This window comes from Camellia sinensis, chromosome 13 (genome assembly GCF_055761805.1).
Source record: "Camellia sinensis isolate YWXY chromosome 13, ASM5576180v1, whole genome shotgun sequence".
Taxonomy (NCBI): Eukaryota; Viridiplantae; Streptophyta; class Magnoliopsida; order Ericales; family Theaceae; genus Camellia; species Camellia sinensis.
Genome location: NC_138973.1, coordinates 38,300,932 through 38,325,480, shown reverse-complemented (window position 1 = coordinate 38,325,480; position 24,549 = coordinate 38,300,932). Strand labels below are relative to the sequence as shown.

Sequence of the window (24,549 nt, the reverse complement as noted above, 5' to 3'; positions counted from 1 at the left end):
GCCATTTAGGATGTAGTTTCTGCACAGGAAATCTGAATGTTTCCATGCATCTACAGCGGCAACAACTTGCCGATCACTTTCACCCTCTTTAAGTGCTGGAGCCTCTTCATGGAGAAACCGGGCCAAATTAAGAGTTGTAAGATAGAACAGCATCTTCTGCTGCCATCTCTTAAATTCGGTACCGTTAAATTTTTCCGGTTTTTCTCCATGATTGGTACATGAACATGGTTCTGAATAGAGACCGATGTAGGTGTAACAATAGAAGTAACACTGCCAGATGCAGTTTCAGTTGTAGTAGCCATAATCTCTGATTACAAAAATCAGAAAAAATTAAAACACAAATTAATTTTCTAGTTACTAAAACCAGAAAATAAATTATAACAACAAAATAATTTTATTTTCCTTGTTACTAAAACTAGAAAAATAAAATATATAACAAGAATTTTCTGTAATACCAAATAATATTCTGAATTGTTAATGACACCAGTATCGTACTACTAGTTGTTGTCAAAGAAAAGAGACAGTATATTACTACTATCTGTCAAATAGCATAAATCACTATTTGTTTTTCCAATCAGAATATTAATTTGAAAACACAGAAAATTAAATACAATGAAGACACCCAAAAAGGAAATCTGTCTTAAGATTGTAGGACAATCTTCACTGTATTTAAATAGATTAAATTCTGTTGTGTATAAGACAACAACAAGAATAAAAGAAATAGGGAAAATGAGAGAATTTGTTTGATTACAAAAATCAAACAAATTAAACAAACAAATAAAATCTGATTAAATAAACAAATAAAACAGAATAAAATTAAACAACTTACTTGGTTAATTTATTTGAAAAACTTTTCTGATCAAGTCCAGTGTTTAACACTGTGTCCTTAAGACAGATTCGTCCTCTCCACGGTGCTTTCAGAATTTGGACGTCTATCTCCCAGGATGAAAATGATCTTACCACAAACAATAGCAGCACTACAAATTGTTTGCCTTACGAACACACTAAGTGTTTACACTCTTTCTTTTGGAAATAAAATGCAGGAAGATGAAGAATATAATTTGCAGAGGTGAAATACGAATTTCTGAATGGAAAACATCAAATGAGGGTGGTCCTATTTATAGATGTGAAGGTGGCTCTTGGTTTTGAATTGAACAGGTATGTGGCTCTTGGTTTTGAATTGAACAGGTATGATACCTGTTGGTTTTGAATTTCAAACAGATTCAACAATTCAAACAGATAGCAATTACGGGAAGGGCCCTGTTTGGGTGTGCACTAATTCCAAAACAGTTTATTTCTGTTTGAAAACGGGAAGGGCCCTGTTTGGATGAACAAAAAATCCAAACCAATTTAATTTGAATTATGAATTTTATTTTAATAAAAAATAAAATAAAATTCAAATGTTTTTGGCCCAAAAAGATTAAAAGCCCAACCCAACCCCAGGCCCAGCCCGCCCGACCGGACGACGTGCGTGTGGTGATTTTTGGGTCCAATGGGTCTAGCCCATTTTGCCCATAACCTCTCTCTCTAAAATACTTGGGTACCCCTTGGGGCACACCTCAAGTATCTCACCCTAAGAGTTATAAACCCTTTCAAAACTTCCCACCAAATCAATGTGGGACAAGCCAATTTACAACCTTAAGGAATTTTCACCAAAACTCCATTTCCATGGAGCACACTTTGGCTTCAATTTCCCATTCACTCGGTAATGGTTTTAAGCAACCAAATATACCACGTGAATCACAACGCGGCATAAAATGCGTTACCACTTTGACCCGAGTAAATCGACACTCGGGGCCCACCTAAAAAATAGACCAAACTTGAGGAAAAATTCTGGTTTTACCCAGAATTTTCCTACCATTTCCAACATGCTTCACCAAACATGTTTTCAAAATATATTTTGAAATCGATTTGAAATCATAATTTCAAAACTCTAACTAAACATGGCATTCAAATATAAGAGTGGAATTAATTTTCGAAATCTCTACCAAACACAGCCTTAAATCCTTTTTGTTACGAATATCTATATTTGTCTTTTATAGACTTTGTTTTGTTTCTTTTAAAGGAATAATTTATTTTTATTTTTCCTATAAAATATGTGTATTAAATTTTATTATATATCTTTCGTTTTTTTTTATTATAATATGACTTACGTTACGTATTCCAAAAAAGAAAACAAAACACCCCGTTTAGCTCGTGGGATAAAGTGATATACCTAAGATTTTGCTATGACGTTTATTAGATTATAATTATAGAAGGTTTGCACCCTCAAGCTTCTCCATTCTCCATTCTACTTCATTTCTTTTGTGACATTTCTATATATAATGATCTTGAGGAGGCACAAAGATGGAAGGGAAAAGAAAAAAAAACCGAAAGAGAAAATGAGTTATTTTTGTAGAGGTAAGTCAACAACTGCAACTCAAGGCATGGGGAAATAAATGACAAATTTAACAAATTTCCAAGAACAACCATTATCTACACACGTATATGCAAATATGTAAGAAATATATAATAATAATATAATGTGAACTGACAGTCAATAGAAGCTACTTTGCCCCTGTTTGGTAGAGTTGCGGGAAAATACTTATAACTTATGTCTTAACAGTTTATAGATTACAACTATGAACATAAGCTGATTTCTGACTTATAAATTAAGCGTCTCATGCCCCACTCAAAGAATAAGTTGATTTCTGACTTACAAAAAGTTATAAGCTGCATTGTTAAACTAAACCAAACACATTAAAATAGCTTAAATTAAGCTGAAAGCTGAATAAGCAGCTTTTAAGCTGCACCAAACAGGCACTTTGATGACCATGGTGAAATTATTCAAATGTATCATAAAGGGAAATATTTTGACATAAATGTTTTTGCACCTTGTAGGAACTAAATCATTTTGTATCCTAAATTATTGTACAAAAATTAATTTGTCATTTAGATTTCGTATTATTTTAACTTGGACATTAAATTTTTAAAATTTAATCAATTTACCTCTTGCTATCTGTTCTAATCAAACGGAACTTGTTGACATGACACCTAATTTTATTTTACCCTACAAACTATATCTTAAAAATTAATTAGCCCCCAAATATAAAAAAATTAAATATAAATATTTAATAAATAATTTTATCTCAATAATGAAAAAATTAAATTTTAAATAACATACTTTGTAAAAAAAATATAAAAGTTATCATTTAGAATTATCTCTTTAAGTCTCAAATTATTCTGAATCAATCCTAAAGAAACTAAATTGAGTCGAAAATTTTGTGATGACTCTATGTGTGTGAGCGTGCAATTGTAACTAGTTTATTCTTCAAATTAATTTCAATAAAATTTAGGAAAAATTACTCTAGGGGTCCTTATATTTTACCCATTATTGTCCCTCTACTTTCAATTAGCTCAATTTTGACCAATAATTTTAGATTTTGTGTTAATTTAGTCTAATTTATAATATCGTTAATATTTTTTAAAGAAAATTATAACTAAATTGGTTAAAATTAACTCACTAAGCTAAGGAAATTTATAATTTTGTTTTTAAAAATATGACACGTGGCACCTATATGCATATTTTTATAAAAAAAATACAAAAATTTGTAATTAATTAGATTAAATTGAGACAAAGTCATAAATTCAAAGTTAAAATTGAGCAAATTAAAATTATAAGGACTAAATGGCACAAGGATCAAAGTATAGAGACTATTGTCGTAATATGTCCTAAATTTGATTGACTAATAGTAATTTCAAAATTGAGTGGGTAAATTTTTTTAAAAAAATTCAATTACTATCTAAAAAATACTCAACATGACTAATACTTAATTTTTTTTATTTAAAATTTAATTTTCCATTTTTGAGATAAAAAGTTATTAATTAAGTATTTAAATTTATTTTTTTAATATTTGAAGGGCTAAATGATTTTCATGATACAGTTTGCGAAGTAAAATAAAATTTCAAATGAAATTTGGTGTCAAGTGAGCAAATTCTATTTGATTGTAAATAAAAACAAACGACAGAAGGTAAGTTGATCAAATTTTAAAAAGTTTAAAGGTCAAATTAAAATAATACGAAATATGTTTTTACGTTATAATTTAAAAGTTAAAATAATATTTTCTTATTTTGGTAAATACTTGGATTTATGTAAAATTTATTCTCAAATTTATATAAATAGAGAAAAGAAGGAAAAGTAAGGAAAGAAAAGTTAGAGATTAAAAAAAGAAATCAGCCTGCTTGGCTCCTATTTTCTAAAAATAGTTTTTAGAAAATTCTACTTTCTTATTTTTCGTATTTTTTTATTTTTACTGAATTTTTTTAATATTTTATGCAATTTTTTTACTTTTTAGACACACCTAACATAAGTACACTTAAAAAGTAAAAAAATTATAATTTTTTTTAAAAAATTCACTAAATACCAAAAATACCAAAAATACAAAAAAATACAAGAATTCAATACATTTTTTATATTTTTATATATTTCTTAATTTTTAAAAATATTTTTTCACAATTTTTTTTTATTTTTTAGATACATCTAAGTAAGGTGTATTTAAAAAAGTAAAAAAATCGTTTAAAATTTTAAAAATATTTACTAAAAACAAAAAAACACGAAAATCAAAAAATTCAATTTTCAAAAAATTTAAATCAAACACACTAAATATTATTCAAATGATTGTTCACACAAATTTATTTTGAATTTCTTCATTTGAAAGAAATTTTTTAATTATTTTTAATTTTTGAAAAATTATACTATAAATATATTAAAAAAAATTATTAACTCTATAAATTATTGAAAGTTGTGAGTACAATGCCAAACACAACCGAGAACATCACCTCTCTCTCTCTCCTCGAGGTCCGAAAATGGATGAGAAGACACAGCAAGAGCGAGAAGAAGCCCACCGCCTCAAAACCCTAGCAGAGCAGAAATACAAGTCTTCCAACCTCAAATCAGCCCTAAAATACGCCAAGAGAGCTCACCGTCTCTTCCCCAAACTCGATGGCCTCTCCGAAACCCTCACCGCCTTCAAAATCCTCCGCGTCGCCGCCACCGCAAGCGCAACACTGGACTGGTACAAGGTCCTCCAGATCGAGCCTTTCTCTCACATCAACACCATCAAGAAACAGTACAAGAGGCTCGCCCTTGCCCTGCATCCAGACAAGAACCCCTTCGCTGCCTCGGAAGAGGCGTTTAAGCTCGTCGGCAATGCGTTTCGTGTGTTATCCGATAGGATTCGGCGGAAGGAGTATGATATGAAGCTAAGAATCGCAATGCAATCGGCGGCGATGGCGGAGGGAGGCGGAGGAGGAGCGGTGGATGCGTTTTGGACTGCTTGTTCGACTTGCCGATTGTTGCATCAGTTTGAGAGGAAGTATTTAGGGCACAATTTGATGTGTCCGAGTTGTAAGAAGAGCTTTAAGGCTGTGGAGGTTTCGGAGAGTGTTTCGGGTGGTGAAGAAGAAGATAAAGTTGGAACTAGGTCTAGTGCTAGGATTAGGGCTAGGGGTGGTGAGAAGTCAGGAAGTAGGGAATTGAAGCGGAAAATGATCAGTGTTGGCGAGGTTTTGGAGAGGTCAAGGCCTGTTCAAAGATCGAGAAGTATTGATTTGAATGGTGATTTGGGTAGTGGTGATGGAGTTTTTGAGAGATTGAGGTCGAAGAAGGTTAAAGGATCGAGATTTGTGGATAAGAAAGAGGAAAGAGCTGCTGGGGTTGAGGTATTGGAGAAAACAAAATCGAAATCAAAGTCTAAGAGGACGAAAAGTGGAGAAGAAACAATGACTTTAGCGGAAATGCAAATGGTAGCGAAGCTAAAGGTGCACGAGGAAAAGATGACAATGAGGTCGAAGGAAAAACAGAGAGAAAAGGGTAATAAGGAGAGTGAGAGGGTGAAAGAAAAGGAGAAGGAGAAGCGTGGAAATTTAGAAACCGAGAAAGATAAAAGAGCTTCCAAATGTGGGGATTCGGGAAAAATGGCAGTGGAAGATTCGGATTTCTACGATTTTGATAAAGACAGAGTGGAGAAAAGTTTTAAGAAAGGGCAGGTGTGGGCTATTTACGATGATGATGATGGAATGCCAAGGCTTTATGGCTTGATTGATGAAGTTCTTTCAGTGAATCCTTTTGAGGTGAAGATGAGTTGGTTAGACCTTCAGAGTAATGGAGATGAGAGGCTGATTTGTTGGGAGAAGATGGGTTTTCATATTTCTTGTGGGAGGTTTAAAGTGTCAAGGAAGACTTCAATTAATTCTGTGAATGTTTTTTCTCACGTTGCAGATGCTGAAAGAGAGGCAAGAGAAGTGTATAGGATTTATCCAAAGAAGGGTTTGGTGTGGGCACTTTATAAGGAAAATGCTTTGGACAATGAAGAGAGGAATGCTTTGATCAAGGATGAAAGATGCTATGACATAGTTGTGTTTTTAACAAGTCATAGTGAGATACATGGGTTGAGCATGGCTTACCTTGAGAAGGTTGATGGATTCAAGACAGTATTTAGGAGAAAAGAGATTGGTTGTCATGCTATCAAATGGCTTGAAAAAGATGATTTTCGGTTGTTTTCACATCAGATTCCAGCAAGGAAGCTTTCTGTGGAAGAGGGCTCAGACCTTTCAAAAGATTGTTGGGAACTTGATCCGGCCTCGCTTCCTCCTGAGTTGCTTACTGTTGGTTGACATAAATAGTGGACTCTTTTCTGGTGCTAAACCTAATGCAGTGCTAAACTTGATGTGCTATGTATGCATATTTGGTTCTTTTGTCTCTGAGCCCTTTCTATGAAAGTTATGGCATATATCTTTTTAACGTAAAGAAACTTGTTTGTTCTTTCTTTAGTACATGGATTCAATGACCCGTAATTAATATTGCTAAGTTTTTGCCTATGCCTTCCCCAATTTCCTTTTGTCGTAATTAAAGAAAATATAAACTGTGGTAGTACGTGGGAATCAAGTTAGAAGATACAAGGGAGGGATGGAAGTTTGGTAGGAAAATATCTACTGAATAGGCTGTGCTTATTTCAAGGCAATAACCCACTATTTCATGCCATGAATGCTGTTCTATACTATAGAAAAACCTCATAAAAATAACATAGAATAGAAACAATGTCATGGTAGAGTTATCTTATTTCTTTAGCAATAAAATTTGAGAATATTATGCCTTGAAAGATATGTTTGTTAATTGAATGATAGAATAGGTCCATTCTCTGGAAGTGAATGGATCAGTTGTAAGTTCTTTACATTATTGGTCAATGGCATATCGGTTATTATCATGGTAAGATTGAACTGAAGTTTGTTTTGTTGCCTTGTGATAATTTTCGTTTTGATCCCTTCAGTGTGCAGGGTAATGGCCCCTTGGCAACCTTTGAATACAAATTCATACTTGTATATATAAATAAAAGATTGAGCAAAAGTTTGAAGCACAAGTTTGATTTGTCGAATCATGTGCTTCACTGTTGAAACATAATATGCCTATCGTTGTATAATATAGGAATATTGGTCTACAGTGCTATTGTTTGACAAGGATGCTTATACATTTATGTGTCTGCCTAATGCTGCCTTGGATTTTTCCAGTTTGTCTTTGATATTATTAATGCCCTGTTCTGTAATAAAAGTTGGAAATGTTAGTATTTCTGTATTAGTTTGATTTACAAGTTGTAGAAGTTGATTACCATCTTTTAGTATAAGACTAGCACTCCCTTAGACCATCTCCAACCGTGTATCAAACATATCATCAAATTTGAATTTGATGAAAAATGGTTCCTTTTTCAGTTCCAACGGTTTCATCAAATTGGTATCAAATTCAGGATTTCAATTTTCTTTTATCAAACTAAAAATCAATGTGCATTTCATCAAATCATTGTTCATTGCCATTGGATTTTCACCACCAGATGTCCCTCGGATGTCCTCCCGAATGACCACCTCAAGGCAAAAGTTTGTGAAAAAATTACACTAGCCGGTCGTCTGCCCGGTCGACCCCTGGATGACCACCTCAAAAAGAAAAATTGTGAAAAATTTGCACTGGCCGGACATCAGCCCGGTCGACCGGTGGTTTGACGATACAGCAAAACCCTCCATTGGAGTACTTGATATCAAAGAGAGTTTTTACTCAAATTTGGTGAAAAAATTAATGCACTGTTGGAGATATCCTTAGATAGCTTAAACTGGTGAATTTTTGGGGAATTACGGGATGGTTTATTTATTGGGGATTTTGTCAGCTAAAGAGTATTCATCATCGATAATTATACCATTGAAAATACAAGAGATTGGGAACTCTTAGGTTGAAATCTTGGTTTCTGTACAATGAAGTTCATACCTTGTTATCTTTGCTGAGTAGCGTGTCCCTTACCATTTGTGGTGCCTCAACTATCATTTACTAGTCTCTCTCTCTTTCTTTTCTCTTTTTGTTTTTCTTTTTTCAAATGGTATGTAATATATGTACCTATTGCTGATGCGGCATCGAAAGGATTGGGCCCATCAAATGATCCCTTTGCTGTGATACCTGAATGATATATTTGTGACCTGTTGACCCCTTTGCCCACTTGTTTAACGTGGAAATTTGAGATCTTATTTACCTTTGGTTGAAAACACTAGTCATGAGAACTGTAGGATGCCTTAGCGCTTGACTGAGGATAAGTTTTTGCATCAAGTTTGTGAAGCTGAAACATGAGTTCTTAGGCAATATTTTAGCGGACATTTGATCCCTGTACTTAAAATGCCTTACTATTTTTGTGTGTTTGACACATTTGTAAAGATTATCATCAGTTACTGCTATGCTGTTGTCATTGTTCAGATGGGTTAGATGTTTGCCATGCAATACGCTATTACTATGATGCCTTAACACTTACCCGGAAACATATAAATTGAAAGATACAATGAAGTTCTTTTTCAATAGTTGTCCATCCTGAGTATTCAGTTTTTCCCTGCAGGTTACAGTGTTCCAAGGGCCGTAAGGACTACAGAGAAACTGAATTGCAAACGTGCCAAACCACAGATCTGCTTGAAGAAGCCCTGGAATGGGATCCTGATGGGTACTAGACCCCTTAGGCTAAAGTTGGCTAGTCTCAGTCTTGACAAAAGTTTGATTGATGGTAAGCATGGTAGTTAATATAGTTATAATCTTGACTTGACACACCTGATCTCTTTTGAGTAACCACCAATATTAGCCTAAACAAGTTTTGATCTCTCTAGAATACAAAAGCTCTGTTATTTACCTGTTTGAGAGAGAATGATTGCATAGCACCAACCCCATCATTCCAACATCTTTTTTTCCTCTTGTATGAAAATTTTCATGGTGAAAGGCTCGACACTGACAGTAGGAAATTGTTTGTAGTGTAAAAGTTTCCATTATATTGAATTCGATCTTATTCCATAATTTCAACAAATTTGGGTTTTTTTTTTTTTAATTTGAATAATTCTTTGCCTAAAGTAAATTCTGAAAATGGGTCCAATAAATCATTCAAGTTTAATTACCCATGGCCTCACGATAGTTGCTTTATTTATATGTTGTCGTTTGGTAGGATGATGTACGTTTTTACTAGGCGTGATTCTATGTTTGAATTTGTCTGTTTCTGTATTATTGATGAAAATAGGTTAAATATTGTCTGAATTAATTTTTTTTTAAAAAAATTAATGTAAGTTAAAATTATAGATTTTACTTCTGGGATCAGTGTAATTTACTCGAGAAGAAGAGAAAGAAGTAACAGGTTAAATCCCACAACAAAACAAAACAAATGGGAATGGGCTGATTCTCTGGTCAAACTACCAGAACAAAGCGGAAAAAATGTTTGTGGCATGGTAACCATTTTCATAAAGACTTCATTTAAAGAAAATGGAAAGAAATAAGTAAAATTTTATTTTTGGAGAAAGTCTAACTACATAGAAAAAATAACACGTGGCCTCTATATATAAGGTTTGTTTCACATTTGTATTTTATTTGATAAATATTTTTTAATATTTCCACTATTTAGGCCTGATTTAGCATACCTAGAAAAATTCAGAAAGTCAAAAAGTTATTAAAAAAATTAAAAAATTATCACTATTCACAAATTAAATATATAAAAAAATTGATTTCCATAATATTTTAATACAAACAATGACTTGACAGCGTTGGTATTGATTGATGGTTCAGTACTTATTGGTCTGTTCAAATGAATCAAAAAAAAAAAAAAAATAGATGTATATATTTATCAAGTTAGAGGGTAATGTTGGGCTCATGGGGGCTAACCATGGGTTCGTTTTTGATAATTCAAACCATTCAATGTGTAAAACTTATCGAGTACTATATGCCTGTAAAAAATCACGTTGATCGGATATGGATAGCTATGTGATCAAATCAGATTTTTTTTCAACTGTTTATTTTTCACCATCCATTAATTTCAGACAAAACTGTTTTGATCACATAGCTATCGATATCCGGTTAAAGTGATTTTTCATAGGCATATAGTACTCAACGAGTTCTACACATTCAACGGTTCAGATTATCGAAACTGAATCTTTGGTGGGCCCCACGGCCGAATAGTACCTGTGAAGCCTCATGTACCTTTCAACCCAGCCATACTTTCGTCTGCTGCTTGTCACTGATGATTCTGTCATGTAAGGGTAAAAATGTAATTTTGTCATTTTATACAATAACCCTGTTTGGTAGGGCTTATTTTTAGTTTAATTTAAGTTATTTTGATGTGTTTAGTTTAGCTTAATAATACAATTTATAACTTTTTGTAAGTCAAAAATTAACTTATTCTTTGAGGGGGAGATGAGAAGCTTAATTTATAAGTCAAAGATTAGCTTATGTTTACAGTTATAAGCTATAAGCTGTTAAACTATAAGTTATAATCACTTTTCCACAGCTCTACCAAATTAGGCCAATATTTTAGTGTACATTTTTTCAAAAAAAGACAAAAAATTATCTCAAACAATCATATTTTTCTCAATTTTTTATTTCAAAAAGTCAAAAAATGTACTTATTTAGAATATCCAAACAACCCCTAAGGTAAGATTTTGGAGATGATATAACATTGTAATAGTGGTGTATGGGCACTTTTAGGCCTTTTTTTTAAAGTAAAGGGTTAAAAGTTACTTTTTAATTTTTGACTTATTTTGACTTGTATTATCTCTTTATTTTTTTTGTATGTTTTTTTTAAAAAAAAAAAAATCAAAAGTTGACTTTTTATTAACTTCACAAAACAATCCTTAGTAGTCAGGCTATTTCCAACGCTGCACCAAATCTATTATCAAATTCAAATTTGGTAAAAAAATATTCACCTTGTTTGTTTTCACTTTTCAAAAAACACTTTTTAAAAAATTATACTTTCTTATTTTCTGTGTTTTTTTGTTTTTACTGAATTTTTTTAATATTTTAAGAATTTTTTTACTTTTTAGACACATCTAACATAAACACACTTAAAAGTAAAAAAATTGTAAAAAAAATCTTTTAAAAATTTACTAAATACCAAAAATATAAAAAAAAATATAAGAATTCAGTATATTTTTTATATTTTTATGCATTTATTAATTTTTTAAAATATTTTTTCACAAATTTTTTATTTTTTAGATACATCTAAGTAAGGTGCATCTAATAAAATAAAAAAAATATTTAAAATTTAAAAAATATTCACTAAAAACAAAAAAATACGAAAATAAAAAAAGTCAATTTTTAAAAAATTTAATTCACAAAACTCAAACCAAACACACTGATTCTGTTTGTGCTTCAATAATTTCATCAAACCTGTATCATATTGAGAAAATAATAAATGTTTCACCAAACTAAAAATCTGAACACCTTTTATTAGAACACTGTGTAAGACCGTTGCGGATGGTACACACAGAACCACCGGCCAATTGTCCCCCAATCATCCTGTTACTTGAACAATTCCCAAAACAGAGTAATGGTTTGGACTGTCAACAGGCTTCCAAAGCTGTTTGCTTCCGAAGCAAATCTGTCGCTGCCTTTTCGTTGTTCCTTGCAGTCTCTCTCTCTCTCTCTCTCTCTCTCTCTGTACATCTGTCTGATCTTCCAAAGGCATTTATCGCACAAACATCAGAAATAATTTCCAATCAGAACATGAAACAACAAGAAAAACATAAAATTGGTACCAAGTATCACTACTCACGAAAGCAAGCTGGGATTTTCTATACCCAAATCTCACTTTTCTTATTGAAACAGAAGAAAAATTTACCTCATTAGACTCTTTTTGAAATTTAGCCAAAAGCTTTGATGGTTCAAACTTAATATCTTCTCCAAAATTTAACCCACCAATCTCCTTCTACAACTTCAAATCCCCATAAGCTAATTCCTCTCCTCCTCGCCATGAATTCTTCAATTTTTCAATCACTAAACCAAGCAAGAACATACGAAAGAGAACAAGAAAGAAGAACACAACAACTGTGCAAATCCATTGAAGATAATCAATCTTCTTGAACAAGAATAGCCTAACGAATCTCAACCTGGGTCTTTGATCAAATGGGTTTCTCTCATTCTTATTCACTGATGATAAAGATGAGCAAAGTGGAGTTTGATCTCTTTTCAACGAAAAGCCACTTTCAAGAGAACCCATTTAGAGTCCCATCAACAAAAACTCATAGAAATTGACAAAACATGTATATATATATATATGTATGTATGGAGAGCAATATAGAAATACAGAGATAGAAATCAAGATTGAGAGGGGAGAGAAAGACAAATTTATTTCATTTGCTCTTGACTATCAACAGGTTAGTGGAAATTTTTTTTTTTTTTTTTTCATTTGCTCTTATCGGTTGACCGGTCAGATGATCGACTGGAATGACTGATAGAGGAATTCATATTTTTTTTTTATACAAATTTCATGAAATATTTGATAAATCGTTGAAGATGCCCTCATTGTGGCAATTTTGATTCCTACTAATTTTTAGTGCTTTTTTCCAAATTTACGTAATTTTATTTAAAACATATTTTTCTAACTCAAATAATTTTAAACTTATTCCAAACACATTATTTTTGTAAATTTGTATTTTAAAAATACTAATTCAAATTAAACTTTGATTTCAAAAAAAATTATAATAATTTTATTGATGAATTTGTATCTTAACATGTGTAGGCTGTTAAACAAATCAAATTATTCGAACTCGATTTATGATCACTTGATAAAAATTTGTTCAAGATCAATTTGTTAAGTAAATAAGTCAAATTTAAATATAAGTTTTAATTTGTTAAGTTTTTAAATTATGTATTATAAAAAATCAAATTATGCATGTTATGGGCAGTAGTTTTTGTTATTGTTGTTGTTGTTTTTGTTAAAAGAGCCAATAAAGATAATAAGCTAAAATAGTCAATAAGATAAAAAAAAAAAAAAAAAAAAAGCTATCAAAATGATTTTATTTTTTCTCTCACACTTATTAAATCGACTACAAAAAAAAAAGGCCAACTATCATCCCAAACATAACTTTTTTAGTCTGACTAAAATAACTAATAGTTAAAAAACCAAATAAAATAGCCAAGTTTCCCAAGGGGAGTATATAAATAAAGCAAATCATATATATATATATATATATAAGTAATGTTTTTCTCTTTTTTATGTGGCACATTTGAAAGACTTACTTTTTCTTTTCTTTTTTTCCTTCTAAAACAGTTATATCAGCATGTAATTTTTATTTACATATAAAATTCTACATAAACTCGTTTTCAATTATAATAATGATACAGACTCTATTTGAGAAATACTTTTTTTCTCATATATATAATTGTAATTTAATTATTATGATATTTGAAAAAAAATTATTTTGATACATAAATAAATAAATAAGACAAATTGTGTTTAATTATGTGTATTGCATAGATCAAATTAATTTTTTTTATATTTTTTATTTTTTGTCTATCTTATTGAAGTCTTAATATTAATTTATATTTAATTTTTTATTTAACATGAAATTATTTATTACAAAATATTTATATTTATTTTAAAATTGATACCTATATATAATATGTATGAATAAATCAATACTCTACTTAATTAATTTATGTATTTTCTTCTTAATCCAATCACAATATATTTATATTTAACCTTTTAAATAAATTTTGTGTAGTACTATTTTTACATATTTTTATTATCCAAATAAATATAAAAATAAAAATAAAAATTAAATTAAATAATTAAAATTACTTTTAATTTTATATTACTAATTATCTTTCTAATTTAATTATTATTTTTAATATCAAAATGAGTGTTTATTTTACTATTTTATAATTTAATGTATCATATAAAATCATTATATGATAATTACACTTTTATAACACAATAGAATTAAAATTATCAAAATCAGCAAATAATTTAACTAAATTTATTATATATAAGTATTCAAGTAACGCTTTTATAGAACGATAAAGCTAATATTATTAAAATAAATAATTTAAATTTAAATTTTATTTTGAATTAAAATTAATATTATTATTTTGCAACACATGTCATAATATAAAATATCATTACATTAATTAAAGTTAACTTCATTGTGATTTTATGTCACAAATCATATTTGTAGAAGTAATTTATATACACGTGTAGCGTCTAATTTGATATTAATTGATCAAAATAAAGGAACTCAATACTTTTTTTAATTAAATTTTTAGAAGATAAATTGACAAATATCAAATAAAAAATAATATATAATACTATGAAGTATTATTTTAAAGAATGATGATTTATTGAAAATGATTGTGTACATTTAAAGCACCTATTGACGTTTCTTGAATAATTTTTAAATAAAAATTTTGAATTTATAGTATTACTGATAATGTAGCTTTATGAACTCTACCAGAAAAGATATGTAAAAATAATTTAGCTAAAATAAAAAATTGTAATTATTGCGATGTGTCACATAATTAATTAGAACCCCTTTGAAAATTGAAATTATTAAGGTTATAGAAATTCTGTACCTGATTCCCTTTGATGATACTATTTATGATTTGAATTTGTATTTTTTTTTTTCTGTATGAATGTGAATAACTCTTATGATCTTACTAATATAATCATAAATTTTACATTCGAATCAACCCACCTTAAATACTTTTTTCGTGCAATAAAATATGTCAATATTATCATATAAAAATATTATAATAGATCATAATCAAATATCACTTGAAATATAATTAAAGACCTGATGCACCACTTTAGACATAACAAAAAAACATAAGAAATTAGCAAAGACTTTTTCGATTAATAACAAAAATAATACACCACAAGAGCATCTCCAATGGTTGTTGCTATAATGCCATTGTTATTGCTATAGTTTGGCAATGAATAGTCTTATTTTGCCAAATTATAGCTATGGTGATCCAATGGTCATTTGTTATTTTGGCAAATCTCAACCAACTTTCCCTCCAAGTTTGTAAGTGTTGTTTGGATATAAGTTTTTTTTGTGATTTTATTTTTGTTTATTTTTTGTCTTTTGTGACCTTTTTTTTTTAACTATTTAACTATTTGTAAAAACAAAATTATATATTTGTATTATTCCCGACTAGACAAATATAAAAAATAAAAAATATTGAAAAATTGGAAAAAAAAAATTAAATATAATTCACCCCACCAAAAATTAGACATAACAAAAAAACATAAGAAATTAGCAAAGACTTTTTCGATTAATAACAAAAATAATACACCACAAGAGCATCTCCAATGGTTGTTGCTATAATGCCATTGTTATTGCTATAGTTTGGCAATGAATAGTCTTATTTTGCCAAATTATAGCTATGGTGATCCAACGGTCATTTGTTATTTTGGCAAATCTCAACCAACTTTCCCTCCAAGTTTGTAAGTGTTGTTTGGATATAAGTTTTTTTTGTGATTTTATTTTTGTTTATTTTTTGTCTTTTGTGACCTTTTTTTTTAACTATTTAACTATTTGTAAAAACAAAATTATATATTTGTATTATTCCCGACTAGACAAATATAAAAAATGAAAAATATTGAAAAATTGGAAAAAAAAAAATTAAATATAATTCACCCCACCAAAAATTAGACATAACAAAAAAACATAAGAAATTAGCAAAGACTTTTTCGATTAATAACAAAAATAATACACCACAAGAGCATCTCCAATGGTTGTTGCTATAATGCCATTGTTATTGCTATAGTTTGGCAATGAATAGTCTTATTTTGCCAAATTATAGCTATGGTGATCCAACGGTCATTTGTTATTTTGGCAAATCTCAACCAACTTTCCCTCCAAGTTTGTAAGTGTTGTTTGGATATAAGTTTTTTTTGTGATTTTATTTTTGTTTATTTTTTGTCTTTTGTGACCTTTTTTTTTTTAACTATTTAACTATTTGTAAAAACAAAATTATATATTTGTATTATTCCCGACTAGACAAATATAAAAAATGAAAAATATTGAAAAATTAGAAAAAAAAAAATAAATATAATTCACCCCACCAAAAAGCATATCACTACATATTTAATAATTTTTTTTAACTACATATAAAAAATAAACAATCACTAATTATCCACCAACAATCATGCATTATTCACCTAATATTCATCTTTTTATTGCCTTCATTTCAAAAAATGTATTTATTTTTTCATTATACTTTATTGAAAATTTTAAATTATACTACAAAATAGTCAACATTATACATTGCAAAAATAATATTACATTCTTTTCTAGAAAATACTCAAAACTTAAAAAAAAAATGAAATTTCATTACAAAATAAAAAAATGACATTACATTATCCCGTAATTATTCATCAGGAGGCTGGGGGAAATAGTAATTTGGGCTGCTAACATTTGAGGACCGCTTGGCAAAAATTTCATTTTTTCGCATTGTATAATATGCTTTTATCTAAGGACCCAAATGAGAAATATCCGTAGTCATTATCATATGTTCTTCCTTTTTCATCTCATGTTCTTGTCTTCTGATTTCAAAGTCATGTTTTTTCATCTTAAGTTCTTTCAACTCTTACAGTGCTTGAATCCCTTTTTTTTTTTCTCTCTCTTTCATCTTTTTTCTTTTCTTTCTCAGCAAGGTGTTGGTTAAATGTCTCCAATTCTATGCTCATTTTTTGGACTTCAGCTTCAACGACTTGATTTCTCTGAAATAATTTTTTTTCAGCTTTCCTACCCATAGGCCTTTTACCCCTTGCAGAGACACTATCCTCACCAACAATTGGATTGTTATCAACAATTGGACTGGTGTCATCTTCAAGAGAAATGCAGTTATCCACAAGAGAATCGACGGCTGAATTAGGGGAAAATGGTGTATGTATCCTTGACTTCACTGTGTTTGTAGGAGCTGCATCTTGCCATCTAATATTATTTTGTAAGATTGGCCAGTGGTATAACAGTTTTGCTTGAAGCATTTGTATCAATAAATTATTACATTAATTAATTAGTTCATTTTTAAATAAAGACAAAATAAATAAACTAACATAAAGATATTCCACTTGGGTGTAGATTTTCGACTTATGCCAAATATCCACAAAATTTGTTGCAATATTTCATGATTACACCCCATCGAGATGAGATTGACACTTGTGTTCTTGAGTGATCATTTTGCATTGAGCAATAATTTTTAAAAATTCTTTCCTAAAAATGATCATGAGATTGCGAATTCTCAACAATTGGGTCTTCAGTAATGTGACATCAAGCTCTACAAATTGCCACATTTTCTTTAGTATTGAAAGATTTTCCTCTCTTTGTTTATGATGAAACTTCCATAGTGATTGTGTGAAAAAAACTAAAAAGAATATAATTTCAGAAGTTTATTGTGAAATCAAATTAAGATGAAGAGAGGAGAAAAGAAAAATGAAATGTGCCATGGCTGTTGTGAAATAAAATTGAGACGACGAGTTTCTATTTATAAAAATTCAAAATATTGTCATTTCAATATAATAGCCGTTTGAAGAGATGACCGTTTGACACAAGCTGGTGTTTGTTTTTGTTTTTATTTTTATTTTTAGCCAAACAGAGCACAACGGCTCTATTTGGTTTCATCACCACCGTCTACGTGTTGGTCATCAACGGTTGAGATGATTTGTGTAGAATCATCCAACCTTTTATTCCTCTCCCTCTTACTGTTTCTCTCACCATTTCGTCCTTCCTCTCTCTCTCTCAGATATCAACTTTCTTCTCTCTCCATTGCAGAGTAGCAAGTATTGCCTCTGTCTCCCTTACTCTGACCTTTTTTCTCTCATCTCTAATCCTCTTTTGATGAATTTTCATTATCTCCAACCCTCTTTCGCTTCATCCCTTAAACCCCCCCTCTCTCTCTATATCTCTCTCTGTCTCCATCGATGAAGCCGAAGCTTGGTTTCAGTCACCGATCTATATCTCTTTCCATTTCTCTTTGTCACTCTCCATCGATTAAACCCTCTCTCTCTCTCTCTATATATATATATATATATCTCTTTCAATCATCGATCATTGATCACCGATCAACTCTCAGTTTCAATCACCGATTAACTCTCGGTTTCAATCACCGATCAACTCTCGGTTTCAGTCACCGATTAAGACTTTCAATTTCAGTAACCGATCAAGGTATGACATATTTATTTTTTATTTTTTTAATATCAATCTATTAGAGTAAAATCAAATCTTTTCGATCCTAATGAAGATACAAAAGAATTGATTTTGGGCTGAGAAATTTTTTGATTTTGTTGAATGTTGTTGTTTGAAAATTTTTGCTTGAATGTTGTTGTTGTTGTTTTAGTGAAATTCTGTTTACAAAAAAAAATTGTTGTAAAAAATAAAAATAAAAAATTGTGAATTTCGCAAAATGAAAAATTTGATTTTTTTTTGGTTCGACTATTTCTACAAACGGATGAGAAAGAAAGGGGGGGAAGGAAGAAAATCAGTTGGTTTTGAGTGAGCTGGCAGATTTTCCATTTGCCAAAGTTGTTGTCAAACTTGGCAACAACTTTGGCATTTGTCATTTTTAACAGCTGCTATATCTCACAATTAGAAAATCCTTTTTCCTCAAAGCTGCTATATTATAGCTTTGGCAACTCTAATGACAAACTATTAGAGATGCTCTAAGTTATAACCAAGTCATAATTTGTATATTATAGAATTTTTTGATATTTTTATTTCTTTTAGAAAAAAATATTTTGATATAGGTGGAATTCATGATTTTCAATAAGGGGTGGTTTGGGATGTTCTAAATAAGTGTACTTTTTGACTTTTTATGAAATACGAGTTGGGTATGGGTTGAGTTTGAAGTGATGTAGTAGAGAGGTGATGTGACTTAAATGCGATGATATGACTTAAATAAGATAGTGACTTTTTGACTTTTTTTAATATATGCCAAACAAGGCCTTTAATTAACAAAAATGAAAATTTGATTTCAGGTTGAGAATGCACCTTCTTTATTTTTAACTTTAAAAAAAAATATTTTTATTAGCTTTTTACATATGATTATACACACAATGACAAAAATTTTCATAAATTATTTACAAATCTATTTATATTTAATGTTAAAATTTTCTACACATAAAGTATTAACATTTCAAATCAAGATTTTATTTTAAAGCTAAATTCTCATATATCATACAAATCACTTACTGATAATAAATAAAAATTAATTTTAATATAATTTTAAACTAGTAGTTAGGCCTCGTTTAACAATTACATAATTTAGCCAAAAAGTTAAAAAATTATTATAAATCATCATATCACTTTTTTTATTTTTTTACACATCTTTCATAAAAAAATTAAAAAATTACTAAAATAATTTATTAATAAATATCCTAAAATATAAAATATAATATATAATATATATATACATATTAGTTGAGGAGGTCGGCTGTGCCGACCTCAATTTCGTTTTTCTTTTTCATTTATTTTTTACTTAATTAATTTTATTATATAATATAACATATCTAAAAAATATTATTTAATTTAATTTATGTAAAAATTACTTATAATACGTAGCAACACATAAAATTATGTAATATTTATAAAATATCACAAATTAATTAACTAAAAAGCAAACTTTCGTTATCAACCATTGAATGGGTCCTCTCGCCACGTGTACTGAAATGATTAGCCGTTGTCAACACCAAACGAGGGAACAAGGATTTAGCACCGTCATACCTATATAAAACCTCTGTCTTCTCTCTCTGTTTCTCTCATCTTCATCATCAATCGTTTCCTCGTCATTTTATCTGAGCTCCACCGAAAACCAAACAGCTCTCTTCGTTCTCTTTCTCTCACTATATCTATATATATACATACATATATACATCTATATAGCTTCTCTCTCTCTCTCTCTTTCTTGCTGCGCCTATTGCTAACTACCAACAATCACCAATGGGTTACGAAAACGATCCGTAAGTCTTCTCTCTCTCTCTCTTTAATTCTCTCTATCTGTAGAAAATTAGGGTTAGGGTTTCGTAAATTTGACCCATTGGTGTTTTTTTTAGGTATGTTGATGAAGATGGAGAGCCATTGATGGACTTCGATGAAGACGTTCAGTCCGATACGGAACCCCAAGGAGACGATCGCAATCTGGTCGATGACGAAGAAGAAGACGATTGGCGTCGGAGAGAGAGGTCTCCGACCCCAATTTACAACGATTCGGATGCGAAGTCGAAGCCTCGGAAGCGACTCATCAAGAAGAGCACGACGGCCGAGGAGAGCACTCCTGATTTTGGAATTGGGGAAGAGGATGATGGGGAAGAATTTGGGGATTTTGTGAGGGGAGAGTCGGACTACGATGATTCCGGGGGTGGGAAGAGGAAGAAGTTTGAGAAAGATGGTAGTGGTGGTAGTAGGAAGAGGGAGAAGAAACTGAAGTCGAAGTCGGAGGGGAGAGATGGGTCGAAATTCAAGTTGAAGGAAGCGGGGGATTCGGGAGGGCGGTCGAGGGATCAAAATGGTGAAGAAGAGGTTAAAGAGATGTGGGATACTATTGCAGGAGGTGATTCTGAGGTACTCTACTTTTTATTTCCCTTGAAGTTTTGTTAACAATTGATATTAACTTGTTTGAAAATTCTGTGATTTTGCTTGCTTGGGTTTCTTTTTTAGTACTTAATTTGATATTGTCTTGCTGTGATTCCATTCTGGGTAGTGTAAATTACAAAAATGCAACTCATTTTAATTTTTGATTCTATCACCATTTGATTGTGGTGATTATTTGGACATTGATTATGTGAAATACATGGTTAATGTGCATGAAGTGTTTATAATCAACATAAAGCTGATGCCTTTTTCCCCTGTGGTTTGTATGATTTCATAACTCAGTTTTTTTTTTTTTTTTTTGTTTTCCTTTGTACCTTTTGATGAATAATTTGCTCACCCAGCGACATTACTTGTAAATGGATTAGGAAGATCAAGATGGTGTTGGAACCCTCGACGATGATAACTTTATTGATGACACTGGTGTTGATCCTGCTGACCGGTATGGAAGTGATAATGAGCCACGGTCTCCTGGTGATGCTCCTCAGGTTAGGTTTTTATCCTTCTCCAGATTTCAATATTATCAAGATAAATCCATTTGTATTTGATTTTTTAACATGACAGCATGTCAAAAGTTTTTGGAAACCTACAATACTTTTTGCAATTTTGCTAGGCAGAAGAGGGTGAAGATGATGACGAGATCAATAACCTCTTCAAGATGGGAAGGAAAAAGAAGAAAAATGAGAAAAGTGCTGCAGAGGTAGCGTTGCTAGTTGAAAATGTTATGGCTGAGCTGGAAGTCGTGGCTGAAGAAGATGCAGAATTGAATAGACAGTCAAAACCTGCTATAAATAAACTCAAAAAGCTACCTCTTCTTACAGAGGTTCTCTCAAAGTAAGATGAGTCTCCCTCATTTGTTTGTCGATGTCTTGTTTATGTATGGTTCTCATATTGTTCCTCATTTCAACTGTTGATCGGTGTAGGAAGCAGCTTCAACAAGAATTCATAGATCATGGAGTATTAACTCTTCTGAAAAATTGGCTCGAACCCCTTCCAGATGGAAGCTTACCAAATATAAATATTCGTGCAGCAGTATTGAGGATCTTAACTGATGTATGAGCACAATGTTACCTCCATTTTCTTCAGTGAGATACAATTGCTTATTGGTTCTGTATGAAAATTATTGAGATTCTGATTTGTTGTGTTCTCTATGCAGTTCCCAATTGATTTAGAGCAGTATGATAGAAGAGAACAACTGAAGAAGAGTGGTCTTGGGAAGGTCAGGGTTCAACTTATGTGGCAATGGTTGCACATGAATTATGTTTGTGGCTTGGCAGTAGAAGGAACAACTGCATACTGATTTTTTGTTCCTTGCAGGTTATTATGTTTTTGTCAAAATCTGATGAGGAGACTACAGCCAACAGAAAACTTGCGAAAGATTTGGTTGATAAATGGGTAATGTAATAAATTTTTTTTTGACTTTTGCCATCTGTGCATGTATCAATCATTGTTCACGGTTCCTCTTTGTACCTTGAATTTTTTTACGGTATTTGATGCCACAGTATATAGTATGCAAGTGGCATATGGTAGATTTCTTGCCTCCTTGAGATCATTGTGTAGATCCATTCACCAATATGTTGAACAAAATTTATCTGCAAAGAAAAAGGGAAGTTGATCAAAATTTATTTTGAAAGGCTGCTTATTAAAAAAAAATGTCCTGGAAACCCAAAACCATTCTTGTTTCATTTTATTTTGGTCATGGGGATCTATTTTCAGTGGAATAACTTCAAGTTTTTATTTTTTCTTCCCAACAATTTTTATTCTGTACATGGACCTTTTCTTGAATATAGGCATCTTTTGGAGTTCTTTTTAAGAATTTACCATAATCTATATGTGGAACACTGTTTCTGTTACCTTTCCTCATCATTTAAATTTTGAAAATAAAAATGCAGAGTCGACCAATATTCAATAAGAGCACAAGGTTTGAGGACATGAGAAACTTTGATGATGAGAGGGTTCCCTTTCGGAGGCCATCAGTGAAAAAGTACATATTATCTTTGCTCAATTTCTTTACGTGTATTGTGACATAATCATATTTTTATTTAGTCTTACTTAACGTGGGGGATGTCTTGGTATGTTTTTTGATAGGCCATCAAATAAATCTTCAGGAATGGAATCTAGAGATGATGATCTGGATTTGGCTGAATTTTCACAGTAAGATGTCATAACCAATTATATATCTGTTGGTTCCTAGTCAGGCAGTCAAGTTTGATTAGTTATTCATGTGCTCTGCACTATGTTTTGGATGTGTTCATTCAAACACTAAATTTATGAGGGAAATGCAGGGAACCAAAGTCTGGCCAGTCATCTTCCAGGACACATGCTTCAAGGCCTGAAGCAATGCCACTGGATTTTTTGGTTCGGCCGCAATCTAAGATTGATCCAGATGAAATCAGGGCCCGTGCTAAGCACATTGTGCAAGATCAGCGCCGTTTAAAGGTTGGTTTCCCACTTAAATCGAAGTTGAAATGGATAACTATGCATGGTTGCCAAACCTGTAAGTTCATTTGGAGTTGATACGGCTATCGGTTAAACTTGATCTGACAGCTCTCATGCTTTTTCAATATTGTTCATTAATGGAATACTTGGTGAAAAGTTCAATTTGTTTTGCTTGTACATCAGCAAAAATAAATAATTATATTCTGACCTACTTTTAGATAAGTTCCTTAGTAGGTCCATGCTGGTTTGCTTTCCTTGAGTTGTCATACATTCTGTGGCTTTGTGCACATGTCTGTATTTTGGAAATGTGTTCTTGGCTTCTTTTTTAGCCTACTTCCAAGCTCTTGCATCCTCATTCTCTGTTTATTGGCAGATGCAAAAGAAGTTGCAACAGCTGAAAGCACCAAAGAAGAAGCAGCTTCAAGCTACAAAACTTAGTGTGGAGGGTCGCGGTATGGTCAAATACTTATAGTTGTCTCACTCGTTGAGTTCCTAAGCAAGAAGAGTGCATTGCATGTGCTTAATAATTGATTTGAGCGGCTGTTGAGTTGGGCTGGAAAAGGCGAGAGGGTATCATTTTGAGCAATTTTTGTTTGGCTACATCAATTGCCTTGTCAAAGAGGTCACTCTCTTCTCTTTTGGGTCTGCAGCTTCGTGCAATGAATGGGCTGTGCAATATATACTCCTTATGGCAGCAGTTCTGCAGAAGCTGATTCCTTGATTGTTGGTTATTTCATTCATGGTTTTTAAGATTTTCATTGGGATGTAATCTTAACACACGTTAAAGTAGTCTGTCACGACCCATTTTCTCTTCTCATCAATAATACCATAATTTGGTAAGAATTGAGCTTAAATTTATCCATAATATATGGAACAAAAAGTTCTTAATTCTATTGAATATGGCATGCTCACTGATTGATAGGCCTTTGCAAAAATAGGGAAGAAAACTGTTGATTAAGTTGTCAGCTAAAGTATAGTTGTATTACTAGTTATTACATTGAATCGCTAACTATTGCTGTAATTTCTGTGGCAGTTTTGATTTATTTACTCTAGTGAATCAGATAGGCCTTTTATATCTGGCCTTTTTTAATTATGATTTTTCTGATGCATTAATATTGTGTTTGATTCATTGGAAGTACAATGAAATAGAATGGTCCTTTCTTTAACTTCTTTATGGAGCGAGTGATAATTTTATTTATAATTAGTTTTTTAAGT

The 24,549-nt window shown here is 31.1% G+C and overlaps 2 protein-coding genes across 2 annotated transcripts; both read left to right on the top strand.

The window, feature by feature from the left end:
- Positions 1 to 4,753: 4,753 nt before the first annotated feature.
- LOC114294244 (DNAJ heat shock N-terminal domain-containing protein) lies at positions 4,754 to 9,356 on the top strand. The gene is made up of 2 exons (XM_028238372.2): positions 4,754 to 6,715; positions 8,901 to 9,356. The coding sequence occupies exon 1, from the start codon at positions 4,846 to 4,848 to the stop codon at positions 6,652 to 6,654; it is 1,809 nt and encodes a 602-aa protein (XP_028094173.2). The 5' UTR covers positions 4,754 to 4,845; the 3' UTR covers positions 6,655 to 6,715; positions 8,901 to 9,356.
- Positions 9,357 to 19,051: 9,695 nt separating this feature from the next.
- Positions 19,052 to 24,174, top strand: LOC114294221 (protein IWS1 homolog 1). Its single transcript, XM_028238341.2, has 11 exons — positions 19,052 to 20,267; positions 20,361 to 20,868; positions 21,264 to 21,383; positions 21,509 to 21,729; positions 21,819 to 21,948; positions 22,052 to 22,114; positions 22,213 to 22,290; positions 22,788 to 22,879; positions 22,984 to 23,049; positions 23,181 to 23,334; positions 23,708 to 24,174. Exons 1-11 carry the CDS (start codon positions 20,248 to 20,250, stop codon positions 23,804 to 23,806), a joined length of 1,551 nt encoding a protein of 516 aa, XP_028094142.2. The 5' UTR covers positions 19,052 to 20,247; the 3' UTR covers positions 23,807 to 24,174.
- Positions 24,175 to 24,549: the final 375 nt, after the last annotated feature.

Coding starts and splice junctions, on each gene's coding strand:
- LOC114294244 (XM_028238372.2), top strand. CDS start 4,846: ATGGATGAGAAGACACAGCAAGAGCGAGAAGAAGCCCACCGCCTCAAA.
- LOC114294221 (XM_028238341.2), top strand. CDS start 20,248: ATGGGTTACGAAAACGATCC. Junction 22,115..22,212: donor AGAAGAGTGGTCTTGGGAAG/GTCAGGGTTCAA, acceptor TGTTCCTTGCAG/GTTATTATGTTTTTGTCAAA. Junction 22,291..22,787: donor AAGATTTGGTTGATAAATGG/GTAATGTAATAA, acceptor ATAAAAATGCAG/AGTCGACCAATATTCAATAA.